General features: G+C 43.8%; 5 protein-coding genes across 5 annotated transcripts; 2 read left to right on the top strand and 3 right to left on the bottom strand.

The window, feature by feature from the left end:
* The first annotated feature begins 817 nt into the window (after window positions 1-817).
* Window positions 818-1501, top strand: LOC114173607 (uncharacterized). Its single transcript, XM_028058094.1, has one exon. The coding sequence runs from the start codon at window positions 818-820 to the stop codon at window positions 1499-1501; it is 684 nt and encodes a 227-aa protein (XP_027913895.1).
* Window positions 1502-4164: 2663 nt separating this feature from the next.
* On the bottom strand, window positions 4165-5440 carry LOC114173605 (uncharacterized). The gene is made up of 2 exons (XM_028058093.1): window positions 4960-5440; window positions 4165-4331 (listed from the first exon to the last, which is right to left on the bottom strand). Exons 1-2 carry the CDS (start codon window positions 5438-5440, stop codon window positions 4165-4167), a joined length of 648 nt encoding a protein of 215 aa, XP_027913894.1.
* A 1329-nt stretch (window positions 5441-6769) lies between these two features.
* LOC114173604 (uncharacterized) lies at window positions 6770-8971 on the bottom strand. Its single transcript, XM_028058092.2, has one exon. The coding sequence runs from the start codon at window positions 8969-8971 to the stop codon at window positions 6770-6772; it is 2202 nt and encodes a 733-aa protein (XP_027913893.1).
* A 5217-nt stretch (window positions 8972-14188) lies between these two features.
* LOC114173603 (uncharacterized) lies at window positions 14189-16390 on the bottom strand. The gene has a single exon (XM_028058091.2). It carries the CDS (start codon window positions 16388-16390, stop codon window positions 14189-14191), a length of 2202 nt encoding a protein of 733 aa, XP_027913892.2.
* Window positions 16391-19895: 3505 nt separating this feature from the next.
* Window positions 19896-20285, top strand: LOC146888198 (uncharacterized). Its single transcript, XM_085669770.1, has one exon. The coding sequence runs from the start codon at window positions 19896-19898 to the stop codon at window positions 20283-20285; it is 390 nt and encodes a 129-aa protein (XP_085525896.1).
* Window positions 20286-20578: the final 293 nt, after the last annotated feature.

The following is a 20578-nucleotide window of genomic DNA, read 5'->3' as shown; positions in this document are numbered from 1 at the left end:
TGACTTATCAATAATTCACACTAATCCATGTTATAGAAAAAAGAATAAAAGTAAAAAAATAAAAATTATAGTGTATTTTTCTAACAATAAATAGGAAACATCAATTTTATAAATATTATATATATATATATATATATAAAGATGATCTTTAAAATTATTATTTTACTCAATTAAATATAATATAGCTTCAAAATTTTATAAAGTCTCATCAAGATTCAATAACAAATTATCGAAAATATTCTTAGGAAAACCAATTGTAAAGCATATTATTTTCCTCTACCCTTTTATTTTGAGGGTTGCCCCAATTTATTAGGCCTAAGGGCTGACCCAAAGGAGAATTCAGACCTAATCTGCCCTAACCCTAACCAATCTAACGCACTTTTAGAAAACAACCTCCTAAGTTTCTTAGTCCCTATCAGATCTCAAGGAGTAGCGTTTATACTCCAGGACTTGTCTCAAATTTCTATCTATGTGGCATTTCATTTAAATTAAAGTTATTATTTAAATGGGGTGTTACATTTATGGTATCAGAGCGGTCATTTCTTAGGTCTGTGGACTTGGATGTCCATTTAGCTTTCTTTGTGTCTTTATGAGTGTTCTTTGTTAAATTCCTGTCTTATCAAGCCTAACCAAGTAATTTCCTGTGTGCCAGTGAACTATGGCATCTCCTCGTAGGACTCCGCAATCCTCCCAGGACGATGTACCCGATATCGCCATGGCAATAGAGGCAATGGTGGTTGCGATGACACAACAGAGCATGACGATGATGTAGCAACATGAAGCATCCATGATGCGACTTGAGCAGTAACAACTTGGGATGCAGCAGATGGAGGCTGCTAGGGTAGCTGCCGAGGATGCCCACCAGCAGCATATGGAGGCCCTCCGCCAGCTGGAGGAAAGCAGGACGGCTACACCTGTCTTTGGTCCTAAGCCACGACCTACAGTCAGGGATTGGAGCCTAGAAGACTTTCTGGAACATCATCCAGTGAAATTTGACGGTAAAGCTAGCCTAGATGCAGCAGACCAGTGGCTGAAGGATATAGAGAGGATCTTCAATGCGAAGATGTGCCCAGCAAAGAACAGATTGGCGTTTGCGGTATACATGCTCACGGGTGAGGCAAAGCATTGGTGGATTTACATGAAGTCCATCATGGAGGAGAGGGATGAGCCAGCCACGTGGGAAGCTTTTAGGGGGAAGTTTCTCTCCGAGTACTTTCCTGACAGTGTTAGATACGCGAAGGAGGTGGAGTTTCTCCAGTTGACGCAAGGAGGAAAATCTGTGATTGAGTATGCTGAGAAGTTCAAGCACTTCAGCCGCTTCTACACTCTACCGCTTGACAAAGAATGGAGATGCAACAAGTTCGAGAATGGTCTCCACGGTGATATCCGCTTGATGATGGCTCCATTGTCCATCAAGGATTTTGTTGCTCTGGTGGAGAAAGCTAGAGTGATGGAGAAGAGGAAGCGTGTAGTAGAAGGTCGACACCCACAACAACCATAGAGGATTGGTGGACCATCTGGGTCCAAGCCGAGACATGAGAAGCGGAGGAGACCGTATGATAGACCCCACCATCAGTCATAGGGGACTATGAGCTTTTCTCCTCAGCAGGGTCGAGTGTAGTGCTATATATGTGGGGGCCCTCATTTGAGGAACGCTTGCCCACGGATGGAAGGTTACCACAGGTGCATCAATTGTGGCAAAGAGGGCCACTTTGGCAAGGACTGTCTCACTCTTGCTAGGACAGTGGTGCGACCTCTAGTCCAGACTCCTACCCAGCACCAGTAGAGGAACATAAGCAACAAGCCTCAGGCGACGGGCAGGGTTTACGCCATGACAGGAGTAGAGGCTACAGGCTCGGGTAATCTTGTTATGTGTCATTGTGTGATAGTTGGAAAGGATTGTTGTGTATTATATGATTCTAAAGCGACACACTATTTTGTGTCAGATGCATGCGTGAAAAAGTTGGGTCTGCCGGTGTGTGAGCTGTAGTGTGAACTTGTGGTATCTACTTCGGCATCAGGTTTGGTCAGGACATCGTCCTTGTAACATCCCCAAGGAATATTACTTTGAAAATATCACAAACAATTAAATAAATGAGACTAAATACGATATTATAAAAATTTTCCTCATTTATTTATGCAGATTTCCAAATCGCGGGAAATTTAAAGTCGTAATATCAAAACATTGCAACTGTTCTCAATTAAAACATTACAACTCATAAAAGCCAAAACGGCTAATGTTCTGAAACATAAATACATCAAAAACTTTAAATCTTCAAAAGCCCATATCATCCCGCTCTCTGGTCTCAAGCGTCTCCTGGCTCACCTGTCAAATCATCTGCTCCCGGATAACGAATCATCCGATCATCGCCATGCACACACAGATAGGGTGAGCTATGCATATTAAACAAATTAAATATGATACCCATCCCAATAAAAATTTACAGATACATGTTAATTACAAGTTATCCACCCTGATCTCAGATTCCTTCCCGAGTCCCATGCATGAAAATAGGTCCTGGGACTTCCACTGTGCTTCCACGAAACTATCCCTTTCGTGGTCCAACCCTACGAGCCAATCCTGCTCATAGTCCAACCCTACAGACTCCTCGCCTGTAGTAACACATCCAAGCTTACACAACTTGGACCCTGGCACGCACACAATCACCATACTATGGACTCCTCGCCCAATAGTAGCCGACGGGAACATCACAGTTCCTTGCCCATCGTGCGCCCAACGCATGCAATCACCATACTAAGGACTCCTCGCCCAATAGTAGCCGACGGGAACTCAACTAGTTTCATGCCCATCATGCGTTCAATCGTTCAAGCACATCCCAGACCCCTATTGGACTTAGCCATCAAGCCCAAGCACAAAGAAGCGAACTTAGTCCTTCAAGTCCACTAATCAAGCAAAGAAGACAATTATACAGCCATGCAAATCGCCTGGTATCGCCTAGACACCGCTAGGCGGATACTGACTGAAAACCGCCCGGCGGTCACACCTCCACCGCCAGGCGATACGGCCCAGACAGGACCCGTAATTTTCTGTCACCGCCTGGCGGAGACCACCCTGCCGCCAGGCGCCTAGCGCTAACAGTGGCCACTGCCACTGGTTTTCACTCTACCGCCAGGCGATACACCCCGCACCGTCAGGCGCTATACCAGTAGCGCAATGTTACTGGTTTTTAGTCCTTTTTACAAGTCTTAATAGACTCCCATTTACACAAGGTTCAGCACACATACATTCATAGCATTACAATACATGCGTCAAACCAAAATGAAATATGTACAATTATCTAAACCCAAGTCTTAATCATCACATTTCAATATATTACATAAATCAATATAAGAACAAGCCCTCTAGTATAATTAGTATGCTCATCACTTATTCCAACACAAGGTATATCGTATATTGATCTTCTCATATTTCATTTACCCTTAAGTCATTCCGCAACTTAATCTTAGTCCCCACATGTTGGTATATTCACTCAATTCCAAAGAAAGAAATTTACTGACTATTAACCCGAATCTTCCAGAAATTCCCCCCCTGTGACTCTCCATAACACACTTTTCAGCAACATTACCAAACGCTCTTCCCTCAAATGCGTCGCCTGGCGGTCACCCAAGTGCCGCCAGGCGGTTCATACCGGTTTCGCACACTGCCACGTTTTCCAGCATTCACAGTGTTCACCACTAACCCAAATTTCTTTTGCATTAATTCTAACATGATCCACCTCCACACAACAATCAACATTCATATCCTAATCACATTAATGTCTATTTTCAATCAATAAAACTCACCATCGCGATCAATCATGTTTTTCCAATTCTAATTCCTAATGAACCCTAAATTCTCAATTCCATTATACTTCATGTATTAATCCACCAATTATAAATTTTACAATCAACGATCCATCAAATCAATTATATTCAAATCTTCAGATTCTCCTCGAACCTCGCACACCACAAAAATATCAAAAAAATCAGAAGAAACTGGGTAACCCAGTTCGTGTCGCCTGGCGGGCTACCCTTAGCCGCTGGGCGGTGCATATCAAAACCCAAAAAATAAGCGCTGGTGGCATGAGCAGCCTGACGGTCCTTCAACCCCGCCAAGCGGTTTCTGGAATTTTTCCAGAAAACGCAGAAAATAACAGTGGATCATCAATTTACACATTTCATATCGTCCAGAAAAACACGATCAACATATTCATATACATATACAAGCAAAACAACTCCCCTAACCTGGATTAAAGCTTTCCCCGATATTCTTCTACTTCTTTCCTTGAACTCCAATTGATCTCCCTTGCCTTCTCTCACTTCAGCCCCCACTGATTCACCCACACCCTTAGTTCCTCACTGAATTTCGCACTCTCTGTCTACCTCACAATACCCTCTGCAGAAAACTTTCTTTTCCCTCACAATTAGGCTCTCTAGTGGTGTTTTAATGGTGAGTTAAAACCTTAAACGAAAAACTGCATTAAGAGGGGAAAAATGACCATTCAAGCTCACTAATTGGCTTGCTTTCCAGCTTCCCCTAACTGATACTTCTGCTAGGCTTTTCCTTAACCTTTCAACTTCAAATGAAGACCAAAAATGACAAAAATGAAGTTTCCTTTGGGTCTCCCAAGGTTTGAACCCACATCCATTCACAAGCCAACTCAATGCCTAACCAATGCAACCAATTCATATTTCATACTAACCAATATAATTCAATAATCATAAAACCCACAACACGTTTTAATATACACAAAATAATACAATTTTAATAACACAAAAAAAAAATAACATACATAGGACTCGAACCCAAGTCCTTTCACACAATAGAAGTACTTTCAACCACATGGCCTAGTACTTTCCCATGTCATACACTCCGCATTTATTACTTTAAAGGTTCCCCTTACCCACATTTATCCACTTAATTACTTAATTAATTATTTAATTTTTCCCGGGACTTACCAGGAAACAGATGTGGATAGGATAACTTCATGCGATCCTCCATCTCCCAGGTCATCTCCTGAGTCGCCTCATCCCAAAGCACCTTCACCGTATTTATCTTCTTACCCCTCAGATGTTTGACTTGAGAGTCCAGGATGCGAACCGGTCCAGCTGGTATGGTCAAATCTTCCCGCACTTGTACATCATCAGCCTCTAATACATGGTCTGGACTAGCAACGTATTTCCTCAACTGAGAAACATGGAATACGTTGTGCAAGTTCGCTAGATGAGGTGGCAAGGCAATTTCGTAGGCTGCCGGCCCAATTCTCCGCGTAATCTGATAGGGTCCTATAAACCGCGGTGTCAACTTCCTCGATTTTAGAACCCTTCCAACTCCCGTGGTTGGGGTAACCCGTAGAAACACATGATCACCTTCATCAAACTCCAATGGCCGCCTTCTTTTATCAGCATAGGACTTTTGCCTACTCTGTGTGGCTCTCATCCGATCCTGGATTAATTTAACTTTTCCAGTTGTCTGCTACAGAAACTTGGGACCAAGCATAAGGGCTTCCCCATCCTGATACCAACACAGCGGTGTTCTACACCTACGACCATATAATGCTTCGTACGGTGCCATTCCAATACTAGCATGATAGCTATTATTATATGTGAATTCCACCAAAGGTAACACATCGTTCCAGTTTCCCAGATGGTCTAACACACATGACCGCAACAAATCTTCCAATGATTGTATAGTACGCTCAGACTGACCATCCGTCTGGGAATGATACGCTGAACTCATCCTCAATTGGGTTCCCAAGGCTGCTTGCAAGGATTGCCAAAACCGTGAGATGAACCTCGGATCCCGATCCGACACTATGCTTTCTGGCACCCCATGTAACCTCACTACTTCTCGTACATAAGTTTCTGCTAGTTTATCCATCGAACATTTTTGATTTATAGGTAAGAAGTGCGAACACTTAGTCAATCTGTCCACAATTACCCAGACCGAGTCATAACCTCTTATCGATTTCGGCAAGTGTGTCACAAAATCCATGGAGATAGTGTCCCACTTCCACTGAGGTATTTCCAATGGTTGTAGGGTACCCCCCGACCTTTGATGTTCAATTTTGGCCTTTTGACATACCAAACATTGAGCAACAAAGTCGGCCACGTCAGATTTCATTTCGTTCCACCAAAAGGACTCTTTCAAATCCTTGTTCATCTTAGTCATACCAGGATGTATGCTAAGACGACTTTGATGACCTTCCTTTAGAATTTCCCTCCTGAACATGGGTCCTCCAGGCACGCACACCCTACCTCTGAAACGTAGAATACCGTCTTCCCCCATCTGGTAATCCTTTCCTTTATCGGTACCCAACCATCCTTTAAATTGTTGTAACTCCATATCATGCCCCTGAGCCACACGTATCTCATTCAAGAAGTCATTAGTAACCTTCAACATACTGCACCGTATGACCCCTCGACCAAATTGCATTCCCAAGTTCATGTCTCAGAGTTTTTCAATTAGCTCCAACTCCTTTACCATCATGCAGGAGACATGCATCTTTTTACGGCTCAATGCATCAGCTACGACATTTGCCTTGCCCGGGTGATAAAGCAATTCAAAATCGTAGTCTTTCAGGTACTCCATCCACCTGCGCTGTCTCATATTTAACTCTTTCTGGTCGAACAAGTATTTTAGGCTTTTGTGATCGCTGAAAACTTGGAACTGAGACCCGTACAGGTAGTGTCTCCAAGACTTAAGAGCAAATACAATAGCTGCTAGCTCCAAGTCGTGAGTTGGGTAATTTTTCTCGTGTACTTTCAACTAACGAGAAGCATATGCGACCGGTCTCTTGTCCTGCATCAACACACACCCCAGTCCCTGGTAAGACGCATCACAATACACCTCAAACATTTTCTCCGGATCAGGAATCACTAACACCGGTGCGGTAGTCAGACACCTCTTCATGTTCTCAAAACACTCCTCACACTTTTCAGTCCAAGAGAAGGGCTGATCTTTTCTTGTGAGCTGTGTCAATAGATTCACTTTCTTTGAGAACCCCTCCACAAACCTCCTGTAATATCCTGCCAGGCCTAGGAAACTCCTCACCTCAGTCACCGTCTTAGGCCTCTCCCACTTAAGGACCGTCTCGATCTTAGCCGGATCCACCACAATGCCTTTGGCTGATATGACATGCCCAAGGAATTGTACCTCGTCCAGCCAAAACTCGCACTTGGACAACTTCCCATACAACTGATGATCCCTGAGTATCGTCAATACTACCCTCAAATGATCAACATGCTCTTCCCTAGTCTTTAAGTAAATAAGTATGTCATCTATGAAAACGACGACAAACTTATCTAACCAAGGTCGAAAGATTCTATTCATGTAATCCATGAATATGGCTGGTGCATTCGTTACTCCGAATGGCGTCACTACATATTCGTAGTGGCCATACCTCGACCTGAAAGCCGTCTTTTGTACATCCTCTGGCTTCACCAAGATCTGATGATACCCAGATCGCAGGTCTATCTTAGAGAATATTCCTGCCCCTTTCAACTGATCTAGTAGATCGTCAATCCTCGGTAACGGATACTTATTCTTGATTGTTAATTTATTTAGCTGCCTGTAATCAACGCAAAGTCTTGAGCTCCCATCTTTCTTCTTCACTAGTAATACCGGAGCTCCCCACGGCGACGCACTGGGCCGAATAAATTTCTTCTCAAGTAGATCCTCTATTTGCTTCTTGAGTTTTGTCAATTCTGCAGGTGCCATTCTGTCCGGCGTCATGGATACCGGACCTGCACCAGGAACTAAATCGATAGAGAAATCTATGTCTCGACTTGGGGGCAGTCCCGGTACTTCATCCGGAAATACATCTGCGTACTCATTGACAATAGGAATATTCTGGATCATCTCCAATGCGCTTTTCTTTTCTGGTTTAGCCATCACCATAAAACATGTGGCCCCTTCTTGCAGCGCTCTCACGGCTTCTTGAGTTGAGATCAACTCTAACCCTTCCTGCTTTGGGAATACCAAACTGCGTCGTCCACAATCAATTATGACGTGATTATTGGACAACCAGTCCATTCCCAATATTACGTCCAGTCCCTCCAGAGGCAAGCACACCAAGTTCACCTTGAATCTGCGACCTGCCACTTCCATCACACACTCCACGCAGACTGAACTGGTTGCTACCTGACCTGAGGAAGGAGTTGACACCAGCAACTCACATCCCAAATCACGTTTCTCCAAATTCAGTCTCCCCACACAAGCATTAGAAATGAAGGAATGTGTTGCTCCAGAGTCGAACAACACCAAAACTGACTGGCCAATTAACACACAGGGCTCAAGAATAAGGTTACCTGACTGGGTAGCCTCCGTGGAGGTCATAGCGAACACCCTTCCTGCTGCTTTAGCTCTCTCAGCTGGGGACGTTGTTGGCTTTTTCACCCCGATACTCTTCTTCTCCGGGCAGTTATTGGCAAAGTGACCCGGCTTGTCGCATATGAAGCATTTGCGACGATCTCCTGATCCTCCTACCCCACCGGTTATCTGAGGGCAATTCCTCTTTAAATGGGACCCACCACACTGGTAACACGTAGGGCCCTGAGAAGTCTGGGGTCGACTATATGGTTTCTTCATTTGTCTTGCCTCTACGATATTCTTCTGATGTCGACTTGCTGGGTTCGGCCCTCTTTCTAGGTACTCTGCACTCTTGGCTTGTTCCACCAAGATTGGAAACCTTATTTCTCTCAGAGGCGTGACCACCTTCTTTAACTCATGTTTGAGCCCCCGCTCGGATTTAAGGTATCTCCACTCTTCAGTAATTGCCTGGGAATAATACCTTGCCAATTGCTCGAATCTGTTAACATATTCTTGCACCGACATGTTTCCCTGTTGTAGAGCCAGGAACTCTGCTTCCCTGTCCTGCTTAACAGTATCTGGGAAATATTTTTCTAAAAAGCAAGTTCGGAAATTCTCCCAGTTTACTGGCTCCTCCCTCACCAGCATCTGTTGTTTCATGCCTGCCCACTAGTACTTGGCGTCATTATTCAACAGGTACGCGGCAAAGGCCAGCTTTTGCTCATCAGCACAATTCATCACTCCAAAGATCTTTTCGCACTTGCGAAGCCAGGCATCAGCTTCGTCTGGGGTGGCCCCACCCGTGAATTCTGCGGGCTTATGGCGCAAAAAATCCTCTACGGTTGGCACTCTGGCTGGTGCTATTGTCATTCTTGGCTGTGCTGGAATAGGTTGTTGCATTGCATCCACCATGCGATGAATGGCTTCTGCAATGTCATCAGCACCGCCAACATTCCTTCTTCTGTTAGCTGCCATTGCCTGGATACGCCACATATTCAATTGTTAAACATCATTCCATTAGTTTAACACAATCTTACCTCCTTAAATTTAAACACACATAATATCATGCACACACCTAGCAAGCTCACTCCCCGAAAGCCCCAAAACATGTTTTTCAAAACATTTTTGAAACTTTGGCTCTGATACCAACTGTAACATCCCCAAGGAATATTACTTTGAAAATATCACAAACAATTAAATAAATGAGACTAAATACGATATTATAAAAATTTTCCTCATTTATTTATGCAGATTTCCAAATCGCGGGAAATTTAAAGTCGTAATATCAAAACATTGCAACTGTTCTCAATTAAAACATTACAACTCATAAAAGCCAAAACGGCTAATTTTCCGAAACATAAATACATCAAAAACTTTAAATCTTCAAAAGCCCATATCATCCCGCTCTCTAGTCTCAAGCGTCTCCTGGCTCACCTGTCAAATCATCTGCTCCCGGATAACGAATCATCCGATCATCGCCATGCACACACAGATAGGGTGAGCTATGCATATTAAACAAATTAAATATGATACCCATCCCAATAAAAATTTACAGATACATGTTAATTACAAGTTATCCACCCTGATCTCAGATTCCTTCCTGAGTCCCATGCATGAAAATAGGTCCTGGGACTTCCACTGTGCTTCCACGAAACTATCCCTTTCTTGGTCCAACCCTACGAGCCAATCCTGCTCATAGTCCAACCCTACAGACTCCTCGCCTGTAGTAACACATCCAAGCTTACACAACTTGGACCCTGGCACGCACGCAATCACCATACTATGGACTCCTCGCCCAATAGTAGCCGACGGGAACATCACAGTTCCTTGCCCATCGTGCGCCCAACGCATGCAATCACCATACTAAGGACTCCTCGCCCAATAGTAGCCGACGGGAACACAACTAGTTCCATGCCCATCATGCGTTCAATCGTTCAAGCACATCCCAGACCCCTATTGCACTTAGCCATCAAGCCAAAGCACAAAGAAGCGAACTTAGTCCTTCAAGTCCACTAATCAAGCAAAGAAGACAATTATACAGCCATGCAAATCGCCTGGTATCGCCTAGACACCGCTAGGCGGATACTGACTGAAAACCGCCCGATGGTCACACCCCCACCGTCAGGCGATACGGCCCAGACAGGACCCGCAATTTTCTGTCACCGCCTGGCGGAGACCACCCTGCCGCCAGGCGCCTAGCGCTAACAATGGCCACTGCCACTGGTTTTCACTCTACCGCCAAGCGATACACCCCGCACCGCCAGGCGCTATACCAGTAGCGCAATGTTACTGGTTTTTGGTCCTTTTTACAAGTCTTAATAGACTCCCATTTACACAAGGTTCAGCACACATACATTCATAGCATTACAATACATGCGTCAAACCAAAATGAAATATGTACAATTATCTAAACCCAAGTCTTAATCATCACATTTCAATATATTACATAAATCAATATAAGAACAAGCCCTCTGGTATAATTAGTATGCTCATCACTTATTCCAACACAAGGTATATCGTATATTGATCTTCTCATATTTCATTTACCCTTAAGTCATTCCGCAACTTAATCTTAGTCCCCACATGTTGGTATATTCACTCAATTCCAAAGAAAGAAATTTACTGACTATTAACCCGAATCTTCCAGAAATTCCCCCCCTGTGACTCTCCATAACACACTTTTCAACAACATCACCAAACGCTCTTCCCTCTGATGCGTCGCCTGGCGGTCACCCAAGTGCCGCCAGGCGGTTCATACCAGTTTCGCACACTGCCACGTTTTCCAGCATTCACAGTGTTCACCACTAACCCAAATTTCTTTTGCATTAATTCTAACATGATCCACCTCCACACAACAATCAACATTCATATCCTAATCACATTAATGTCTATTTTCAATCAATAAAACTCACCATCGCGATCAACCATGTTTTTCCAATTCTAATTCCTAATGAACCCTAAATTCTCAATTCCATTATACTTCATGTATTAATCCACCAATTATAAATTTTACAATCAACGATCCATCAAATCAATTATATTCAAATCTTCAGATTCTCCTCGAACCTCGCACACCACAAAAATATCAAAAAAATCAGAAGAAACTGGGTAACCCAGTTCGTGTCGCCTGGCGGGCTACCCTTAGCCGCCGGGCGGTGCATATCAAAACCCAGAAAATAAGCGCTGGTGGCATGAGCAGCCTGGCGGTCCTTCAACCCCGCCAGGCGGTTTCTGGAATTTTTCCAGAAAACGCAGAAAATAACAGTGGATCATCAATTTACACATTTCATATCGTCCAGAAAAACACGATTAACATATTCATATACATATACAAGCAAAACAACTCCCCTAACCTGGATTAAAGCTTTCCTCGATATTCTTCTACTTCTTTCCTTGAACTCCAATTGATCTCCCTTGCCTTCTCTCACTTCAGCCCCCACTGATTCACCCACACCCTTAGTTCCTCACTGAATTTCGCACTCTCTGTCTACCTCACAATACCCTCTGCAGAAAACTTTCTTTTCCCTCACAATTAGGCTCTCTAGTGGTGTTTTAATGGTGAGTTAAAACCTTAAACGAAAAACTGCATTAAGAGGGGAAAAATGACCATTCAAGCTCACTAATTGGCTTGCTTTCCAGCTTCCCCTAACTGATACTTCTGCTAGGCTTTTCCTTAACCTTTCAACTTCAAATGAAGACCAAAAATGACAAAAATGAAGTTTCCTTTGGGTCTCCCAAGGTTTGAACCCACATCCATTCACAAGCCAACTCAATGCCTAACCAATGCAACCAATTCATATTTCATACTAACCAATATAATTCAATAATCATAAAACCCACAACACGTTTTAATATACACAAAATAATACAATTTTAATAACACAAAAAAAAAATAACATACATAGGACTCGAACCCAAGTCCTTTCACACAATAGAAGTACTTTCAACCACATGGCCTAGTACTTTCCCATGTCATACACTCCGCATTTATTACTTTAAAGGTTCCCCTTACCCACATTTATCCACTTAATTACTTAATTAATTATTTAATTTTTCCCGGGACTTACCAGGAAACAGATGTGGATAGGATAACTTCATGCGATCCTCCATCTCCCAGGTCATCTCCTGAGTCGCCTCATCCCAAAGCACCTTCACCGTATTTATCTTCTTACCCCTCAGATGTTTGACTTGAGAGTCCAGGATGCGAACCGGTCCAGCTGGTATGGTCAAATCTTCCCGCACTTGTACATCATCAGCCTCTAATACATGGTCTGGACTAGCAACGTATTTCCTCAACTGAGAAACATGGAATACGTTGGGCAAGTTCGCTAGATGAGGTGGCAAGGCAATTTCGTAGGCTGCCGGCCCAATTCTCCGCGTAATCTGATAGGGTCCTATAAACCGCGGTGTCAACTTCCTCGATTTTAGAACCCTTCCAACTCCCGTGGTTGGGGTAACCCGTAGAAACACATGATCACCTTCATCAAACTCCAATGGCCGCCTTCTTTTATCAGCATAGGACTTTTGCCTACTCTGTGTGGCTCTCATCCGATCCTGGATTAATTTAACTTTTCCAGTTGTCTGCTACAGAAACTTGGGACCAAGCATAAGGGCTTCCCCATCCTGATACCAACACAGCGGTGTTCTACACCTACGACCATATAATGCTTCGTACGGTGCCATTCCAATACTAGCATGATAGCTATTATTATATGTGAATTCCACCAAAGGTAACACATCGTTCCAGTTTCCCAGATGGTCTAACACACATGACCGCAACAAATCTTCCAATGATTGTATAGTACGCTCAGACTGACCATCCGTCTGGGAATGATACGCTGAACTCATCCTCAATTGGGTTCCCAAGGCTGCTTGCAAGGATTGCCAAAACCGTGAGATGAACCTCGGATCCCGATCCGACACTATGCTTTCTGGCACCCCATGTAACCTCACTACTTCTCGTACATAAGTTTCTGCTAGTTTATCCATCGAACATTTTTGATTTATAGGTAAGAAGTGCGAACACTTAGTCAATCTGTCCACAATTACCCAGACCGAGTCATAACCTCTGATCGATTTCGGCAAGTGTGTCACAAAATCCATGGAGATAGTGTCCCACTTCCACTGAGGTATTTCCAATGGTTGTAGGGTACCCCCCGACCTTTGATGTTCAATTTTGGCCTTTTGACATACCAAACATTGAGCAACAAAGTCGGCCACGTCAGATTTCATTCCGTTCCACCAAAAGGACTCTTTCAAATCCTTGTTCATCTTAGTCATACCAGGATGTATGCTAAGACGACTTTGATGACCTTCCTTTAGAATTTCCCTCCTGAACATGGGTCCTCCAGGCACGCACACCCTACCTCTGAAACGTAGAATACCGTCTTCCCCCATCTGGTAATCCTTTCCTTTATCGGTACCCAACCATCCTTTAAATTGTTGTAACTCCATATCATGCCCCTGAGCCACACGTATCTCATTCAAGAAGTCATTAGTAACCTTCAACATACTGCACCGTATGACCCCTCGACCAAATTGCATTCCCAAGTTCATGTCTCAGAGTTTTTCAATTAGCTCCAACTCCTTTACCATCATGCAGGAGACATGCATCTTTTTACGGCTCAATGCATCAGCTACGACATTTGCCTTGCCCGGGTGATAAAGCAATTCAAAATCGTAGTCTTTCAGGTACTCCATCCACCTGCGCTGTCTCATATTTAACTCTTTCTGGTCGAACAAGTATTTTAGGCTTTTGTGATCGCTGAAAACTTGGAACTGAGACCCGTACAGGTAGTGTCTCCAAGACTTAAGAGCAAATACAATAGCTGCTAGCTCCAAGTCGTGAGTTGGGTAATTTTTCTCGTGTACTTTCAACTAACGAGAAGCATATGCGACCGGTCTCTTGTCCTGCATCAACACACACCCCAGTCCCTGGTAAGACGCATCACAATACACCTCAAACATTTTCTCCGGATCAGGAATCACTAACACCGGTGCGGTAGTCAGACACTTCTTCATGTTCTCAAAACACTCCTCACACTTTTCAGTCCAAGAGAAGGGCTGATCTTTTCTTGTGAGCTGTGTCAATAGATTCACTTTCTTTGAGAACCCCTCCACAAACCTCCTGTAATATCCTGCCAGGCCTAGGAAACTCCTCACCTCAGTCACCGTCTTAGGCCTCTCCCACTTAAGGACCGTCTCGATCTTAGCCGGATCCACCACAATGCCTTTGGCTGATATGACATGCCCAAGGAATTGTACCTCGTCCAGCCAAAACTCGCACTTGGACAACTTCCCATACAACTGATGATCCCTGAGTATCGTCAATACTACCCTCAAATGATCAACATGCTCTTCCCTAGTCTTTAAGTAAATAAGTATGTCATCTATGAAAACGACGACAAACTTATCTAACCAAGGTCGAAAGATTCTATTCATGTAATCCATGAATATGGCTGGTGCATTCGTTACTCCGAATGGCGTCACTACATATTCGTAGTGGCCATACCTCGACCTGAAAGCCGTCTTTTGTACATCCTCTGGCTTCACCAAGATCTGATGATACCCAGATCGCAGGTCTATCTTAGAGAATATTCCTGCCCCTTTCAACTGATCTAGTAGATCGTCAATCCTCGGTAACGGATACTTATTCTTGATTGTTAATTTATTTAGCTGCCTGTAATCAACGCAAAGTCTTGAGCTCCCATCTTTCTTCTTCACTAGTAATACCGGAGCTCCCCACGGCGACGCACTGGGCCGAATAAATTTCTTCTCAAGTAGATCCTCTATTTGCTTCTTGAGTTTTGTCAATTCTGCAGGTGCCATTCTGTCCGGCGTCATGGATACCGGACCTGCACCAGGAACTAAATCGATAGAGAAATCTATGTCTCGACTTGGGGGCAGTCCCGGTACTTCATCCGGAAATACATCTGCGTACTCATTGACAATAGGAATATTCTGGATCATCTCCAATGCGCTTTTCTTTTCTGGTTTAGCCATCACCATAAAACATGTGGCCCCTTCTTGCAGCGCTCTCACGGCTTCTTGAGTTGAGATCAACTCTAACCCTTCCTGCTTTGGGAATACCAAACTGCGTCGTCCACAATCAATTATGACGTGATTATTGGACAACCAGTCCATTCCCAATATTACGTCCAGTCCCTCCAGAGGCAAGCACACCAAGTTCACCTTGAATCTGCGACCTGCCACTTCCATCACACACTCCACGCAGACTGAACTGGTTGCTACCTGACCTGAGGAAGGAGTTGACACCAGCAACTCACATCCCAAATCACGTTTCTCCAAATTCAGTCTCCCCACACAAGCATTAGAAATGAAGGAATGTGTTGCTCCAGAGTCGAACAACACCAAAACTGACTGGCCAATTAACACACAGGGCTCAAGAATAAGGTTACCTGACTGGGTAGCCTCCGTGGAGGTCATAGCGAACACCCTTCCTGCTGCTTTAGCTCTCTCAGCTGGGGACGTTGTTGGCTTTTTCACCCCGATACTCTTCTTCTCCGGGCAGTTATTGGCAAAGTGACCCGGCTTGTCGCATATGAAGCATTTGCGACGATCTCCTGATCCTCCTACCCCACCGGTTATCTGAGGGCAATTCCTCTTTAAATGGGACCCACCACACTGGTAACACGTAGGGCCCTGAGAAGTCTGGGGTCGACTATATGGTTTCTTCATTTGTCTTGCCTCTACGATATTCTTCTGATGTCGACTTGCTGGGTTCGGCCCTCTTTCTAGGTACTCTGCACTCTTGGCTTGTTCCACCAAGATTGGAAACCTTATTTCTCTCAGAGGCGTGACCACCTTCTTTAACTCATGTTTGAGCCCCCGCTCGGATTTAAGGTATCTCCACTCTTCAGTAATTGCCTGGGAATAATACCTTGCCAATTGCTCGAATCTGTTAACATATTCTTGCACCGACATGTTTCCCTGTTGTAGAGCCAGGAACTCTGCTTCCCTGTCCTGCTTAACAGTATCTGGGAAATATTTTTCTAAAAAGCAAGTTCGGAAATTCTCCCAGTTTACTGGCTCCTCCCTCACCAGCATCTGTTGTTTCATGCCTGCCCACTAGTACTTGGCGTCATTATTCAACAGGTACGCGGCAAAGGCCAGCTTTTGCTCATCAGCACAATTCATCACTCCAAAGATCTTTTCGCACTTGCGAAGCCAGGCATCAGCTTCGTCTGGGGTGGCCCCACCCGTGAATTCTGCGGGCTTATGGCGCAAAAAATCCTCTACGGTTGGCACTCTGGCTGGTGCTATTGTCATTCTTGGCTGTGCTGGAATAGGTTGTTGCATTGCATCCACCATGCGATGAATGGCTTCTGCAATGTCATCAGCACCGCCAACATTCCTTCTTCTGTTAGCTGCCATTGCCTGGATACGCCACATATTCAATTGTTAAACATCATTCCATTAGTTTAACACAATCTTACCTCCTTAAATTTAAACACACATAATATCATGCACACACCTAGCAAGCTCACTCCCCGAAAGCCCCAAAACATGTTTTTCAAAACATTTTTGAAACTTTGGCTCTGATACCAACTGTAACATCCCCAAGGAATATTACTTTGAAAATATCACAAACAATTAAATAAATGAGACTAAATACGATATTATAAAAATTTTCCTCATTTATTTATGCAGATTTCCAAATCGCGGGAAATTTAAAGTCGTAATATCAAAACATTGCAACTGTTCTCAATTAAAACATTACAACTCATAAAAGCCAAAACGGCTAATTTTCCGAAACATAAATACATCAAAAACTTTAAATCTTCAAAAGCCCATATCATCCCGCTCTCTAGTCTCAAGCGTCTCCTGGCTCACCTGTCAAATCATCTGCTCCCGGATAACGAATCATCCGATCATCGCCATGCACACACAGATAGGGTGAGCTATGCATATTAAACAAATTAAATATGATACCCATCCCAATAAAAATTTACAGATACATGTTAATTACAAGTTATCCACCCTGATCTCAAATTCCTTCCTGAGTCCCATGCATGAAAATAGGTCCTGGGACTTCCACTGTGCTTCCACGAAACTATCCCTTTCTTGGTCCAACCCTACGAGCCAATCCTGCTCATAGTCCAACCCTACAGACTCCTCGCCTGTAGTAACACATCCAAGCTTACACAACTTGGACCCTGGCACGCACGCAATCACCATACTATGGACTCCTCGCCCAATAGTAGCCGACGGGAACATCACAGTTCCTTGCCCATCGTGCGCCCAACGCATGCAATCACCATACTAAGGACTCCTCGCCCAATAGTAGCCGACGGGAACACAACTAGTTCCATGCCCATCATGCGTTCAATCGTTCAAGCACATCCCAGACCCCTATTGCACTTAGCCATCAAGCCAAAGCACAAAGAAGCGAACTTAGTCCTTCAAGTCCACTAATCAAGCAAAGAAGACAATTATACAGCCATGCAAATCGCCTGGTATCGCCTAGACACCGCTAGGCGGATACTGACTGAAAACCGCCCGATGGTCACACCCCCACCGTCAGGCGATACGGCCCAGACAGGACCCGTAATTTTCCGTCACCGCCTGGCGGAGACCACCCTGCCGCCAGGCGCCTAGCGCTAACAATGGCCACTGCCACTGGTTTTCACTCTACCGCCAAGCGATACACCCCGCACCGCCAGGCGCTATACCAGTAGCGCAATGTTACTGGTTTTTGGTCCTTTTTACAAGTCTTAATAGACTCCCATTTACACAAGGTTCAGCACACATACATTCATAGCATTACAATACATGCGTCAAACCAAAATGAAATATGTACAATTATCTAAACCCAAGTCTTAATCATCACATTTCAATATATTACATAAATCAATATAAGAACAAGCCCTCTGGTATAATTAGTATGCTCATCACTTATTCCAACACAAGGTATATCGTATATTGATCTTCTCATATTTCATTTACCCTTAAGTCATTCCGCAACTTAATCTTAGTCCCCACATGTTGGTATATTCACTCAATTCCAAAGAAAGAAATTTACTGACTATTAACCCGAATCTTCCAGAAATTCCCCCCCTGTGACTCTCCATAACACACTTTTCAACAACATCACCAAACGCTCTTCCCTCTGATGCGTCGCCTGGCGGTCACCCAAGTGCCGCCAGGCGGTTCATACCAGTTTCGCACACTGCCACGTTTTCCAGCATTCACAGTGTTCACCACTAACCCAAATTTCTTTTGCATTAATTCTAACATGATCCACCTCCACACAACAATCAACATTCATATCCTAATCACATTAATGTCTATTTTCAATCAATAAAACTCACCATCGCGATCAACCATGTTTTTCCAATTCTAATTCCTAATGAACCCTAAATTCTCAATTCCATTATACTTCATGTATTAATCCACCAATTATAAATTTTACAATCAACGATCCATCAAATCAATTATATTCAAATCTTCAGATTCTCCTCGAACCTCGCACACCACAAAAATATCAAAAAAATCAGAAGAAACTGGGTAACCCAGTTCGTGTCGCCTGGCGGGCTACCCTTAGCCGCCGGGCGGTGCATATCAAAACCCAGAAAATAAGCGCTGGTGGCATGAGCAGCCTGGCGGTCCTTCAACCCCGCCAGGCGGTTTCTGGAATTTTTCCAGAAAACGCAGAAAATAACAGTGGATCATCAATTTACACATTTCATATCGTCCAGAAAAACACGATTAACATATTCATATACATATACAAGCAAAACAACTCCCCTAACCTGGATTAAAGCTTTCCTCGATATTCTTCTACTTCTTTCCTTGAACTCCAATTGATCTCCCTTGCCTTCTCTCACTTCAGCCCCCACTGATTCACCCACACCCTTAGTTCCTCACTGAATTTCGCACTCTCTGTCTACCTCACAATACCCTCTGCAGAAAACTTTCTTTTCCCTCACAATTAGGCTCTCTAGTGGTGTTTTAATGGTGAGTTAAAACCTTAAACGAAAAACTGCATTAAGAGGGGAAAAATGACCATTCAAGCTCACTAATTGGCTTGCTTTCCAGCTTCCCCTAACTGATACTTCTGCTAGGCTTTTCCTTAACCTTTCAACTTCAAATGAAGACCAAAAATGACAAAAATGAAGTTTCCTTTGGGTCTCCCAAGGTTTGAACCCACATCCATGCACAAGCCAACTCAATGCCTAACCAATGCAACCAATTCATATTTCATACTAACCAATACAATTCAATAATCATAAAACCCACAACACGTTTTAATATACACAAAATAATACAATTTTAATAACACACAAAAAAAATAACATACATAGGACTCGAACCCAAGTCCTTTCACACAATAGAAGTACTTTCAACCACATGGCCTAGTACTTTCCCATGTCATACACTCCGCATTTATTACTTTAAAGGTTCCCCTTACCCACATTTATCCACTTAATTACTTAATTAATTATTTAATTTTTCCCGGGTCTTACAGTCCTTATGCGCCAGGTGTCCGATGGAGGTAGAGGGACGCAGGTAGAAAGTGAACCTGATATGCCTACCCCTGCAAGAGTTGGAAGTAATCCTTGGGATGGATTGGCTCTCTGCCAATCGCATTCTTATAGATTGTCGGGAGAAGAAGTTGTTATTCCCCGACTCAGAGGAGCATGAGTTGGTATCTCCTCCGGGTGTGGTGAAGAAGATTCAGAGTGGCGCACAATGCTTCATAATCTTCGCTCGTATGGAGGTAGAGAAGGAAGGGACATCAGTCATACCAGTGGTGCATGAGTTTGAGGATGTATTCCCAGAAGAGGTACCAAGGTTGCCTCCCAATCGAGAGGTCGAGTTCTCAATTGACCTGGTACCTGAAACCGGTCCAGTATCGATGGCCCCGATAGAGTTGGTGAAACTCAAGAAGCAAATAGAGGAGTTGCTGGGAAGCAGTTTATCCGACCCAACACTTCGCCTTGAGGAGCACTAGTGTTGTTGATGAAGAAGAAGAATGGGAGTTCACGTCTGTGTGTGGACTACCGACAACTGAACAAGATGACCATCAAGAACAAGTATCCCCTTCCGAGAATTGACGACTTGATGGATCAATTGCATGGATCGTCAGTGTTCTCGAAGATTGATTTGAGATCGGGATACCATCAAATCCTAGTGAAGGTAGATGATGTACAAAAGACAGCCTTTCAGTATCGATATGGGCACTACGAGTACGTGGTTATGCCTTTTGGTGTGAGGAAGGACCAACCTTTTACCTAGACAGATAAG

Source organism: Vigna unguiculata, chromosome 2, assembly GCF_037176805.1.
Source record: "Vigna unguiculata cultivar grain cowpea cultivar isolate G323 ecotype 2 chromosome 2, ASM3717680v1, whole genome shotgun sequence".
Lineage (NCBI taxonomy): Eukaryota > Viridiplantae > Streptophyta > Magnoliopsida > Fabales > Fabaceae > Vigna > Vigna unguiculata.
Note: the sequence above shows the minus strand (reverse complement) of the source record. Positions and strands in the feature narration are given on the sequence as shown.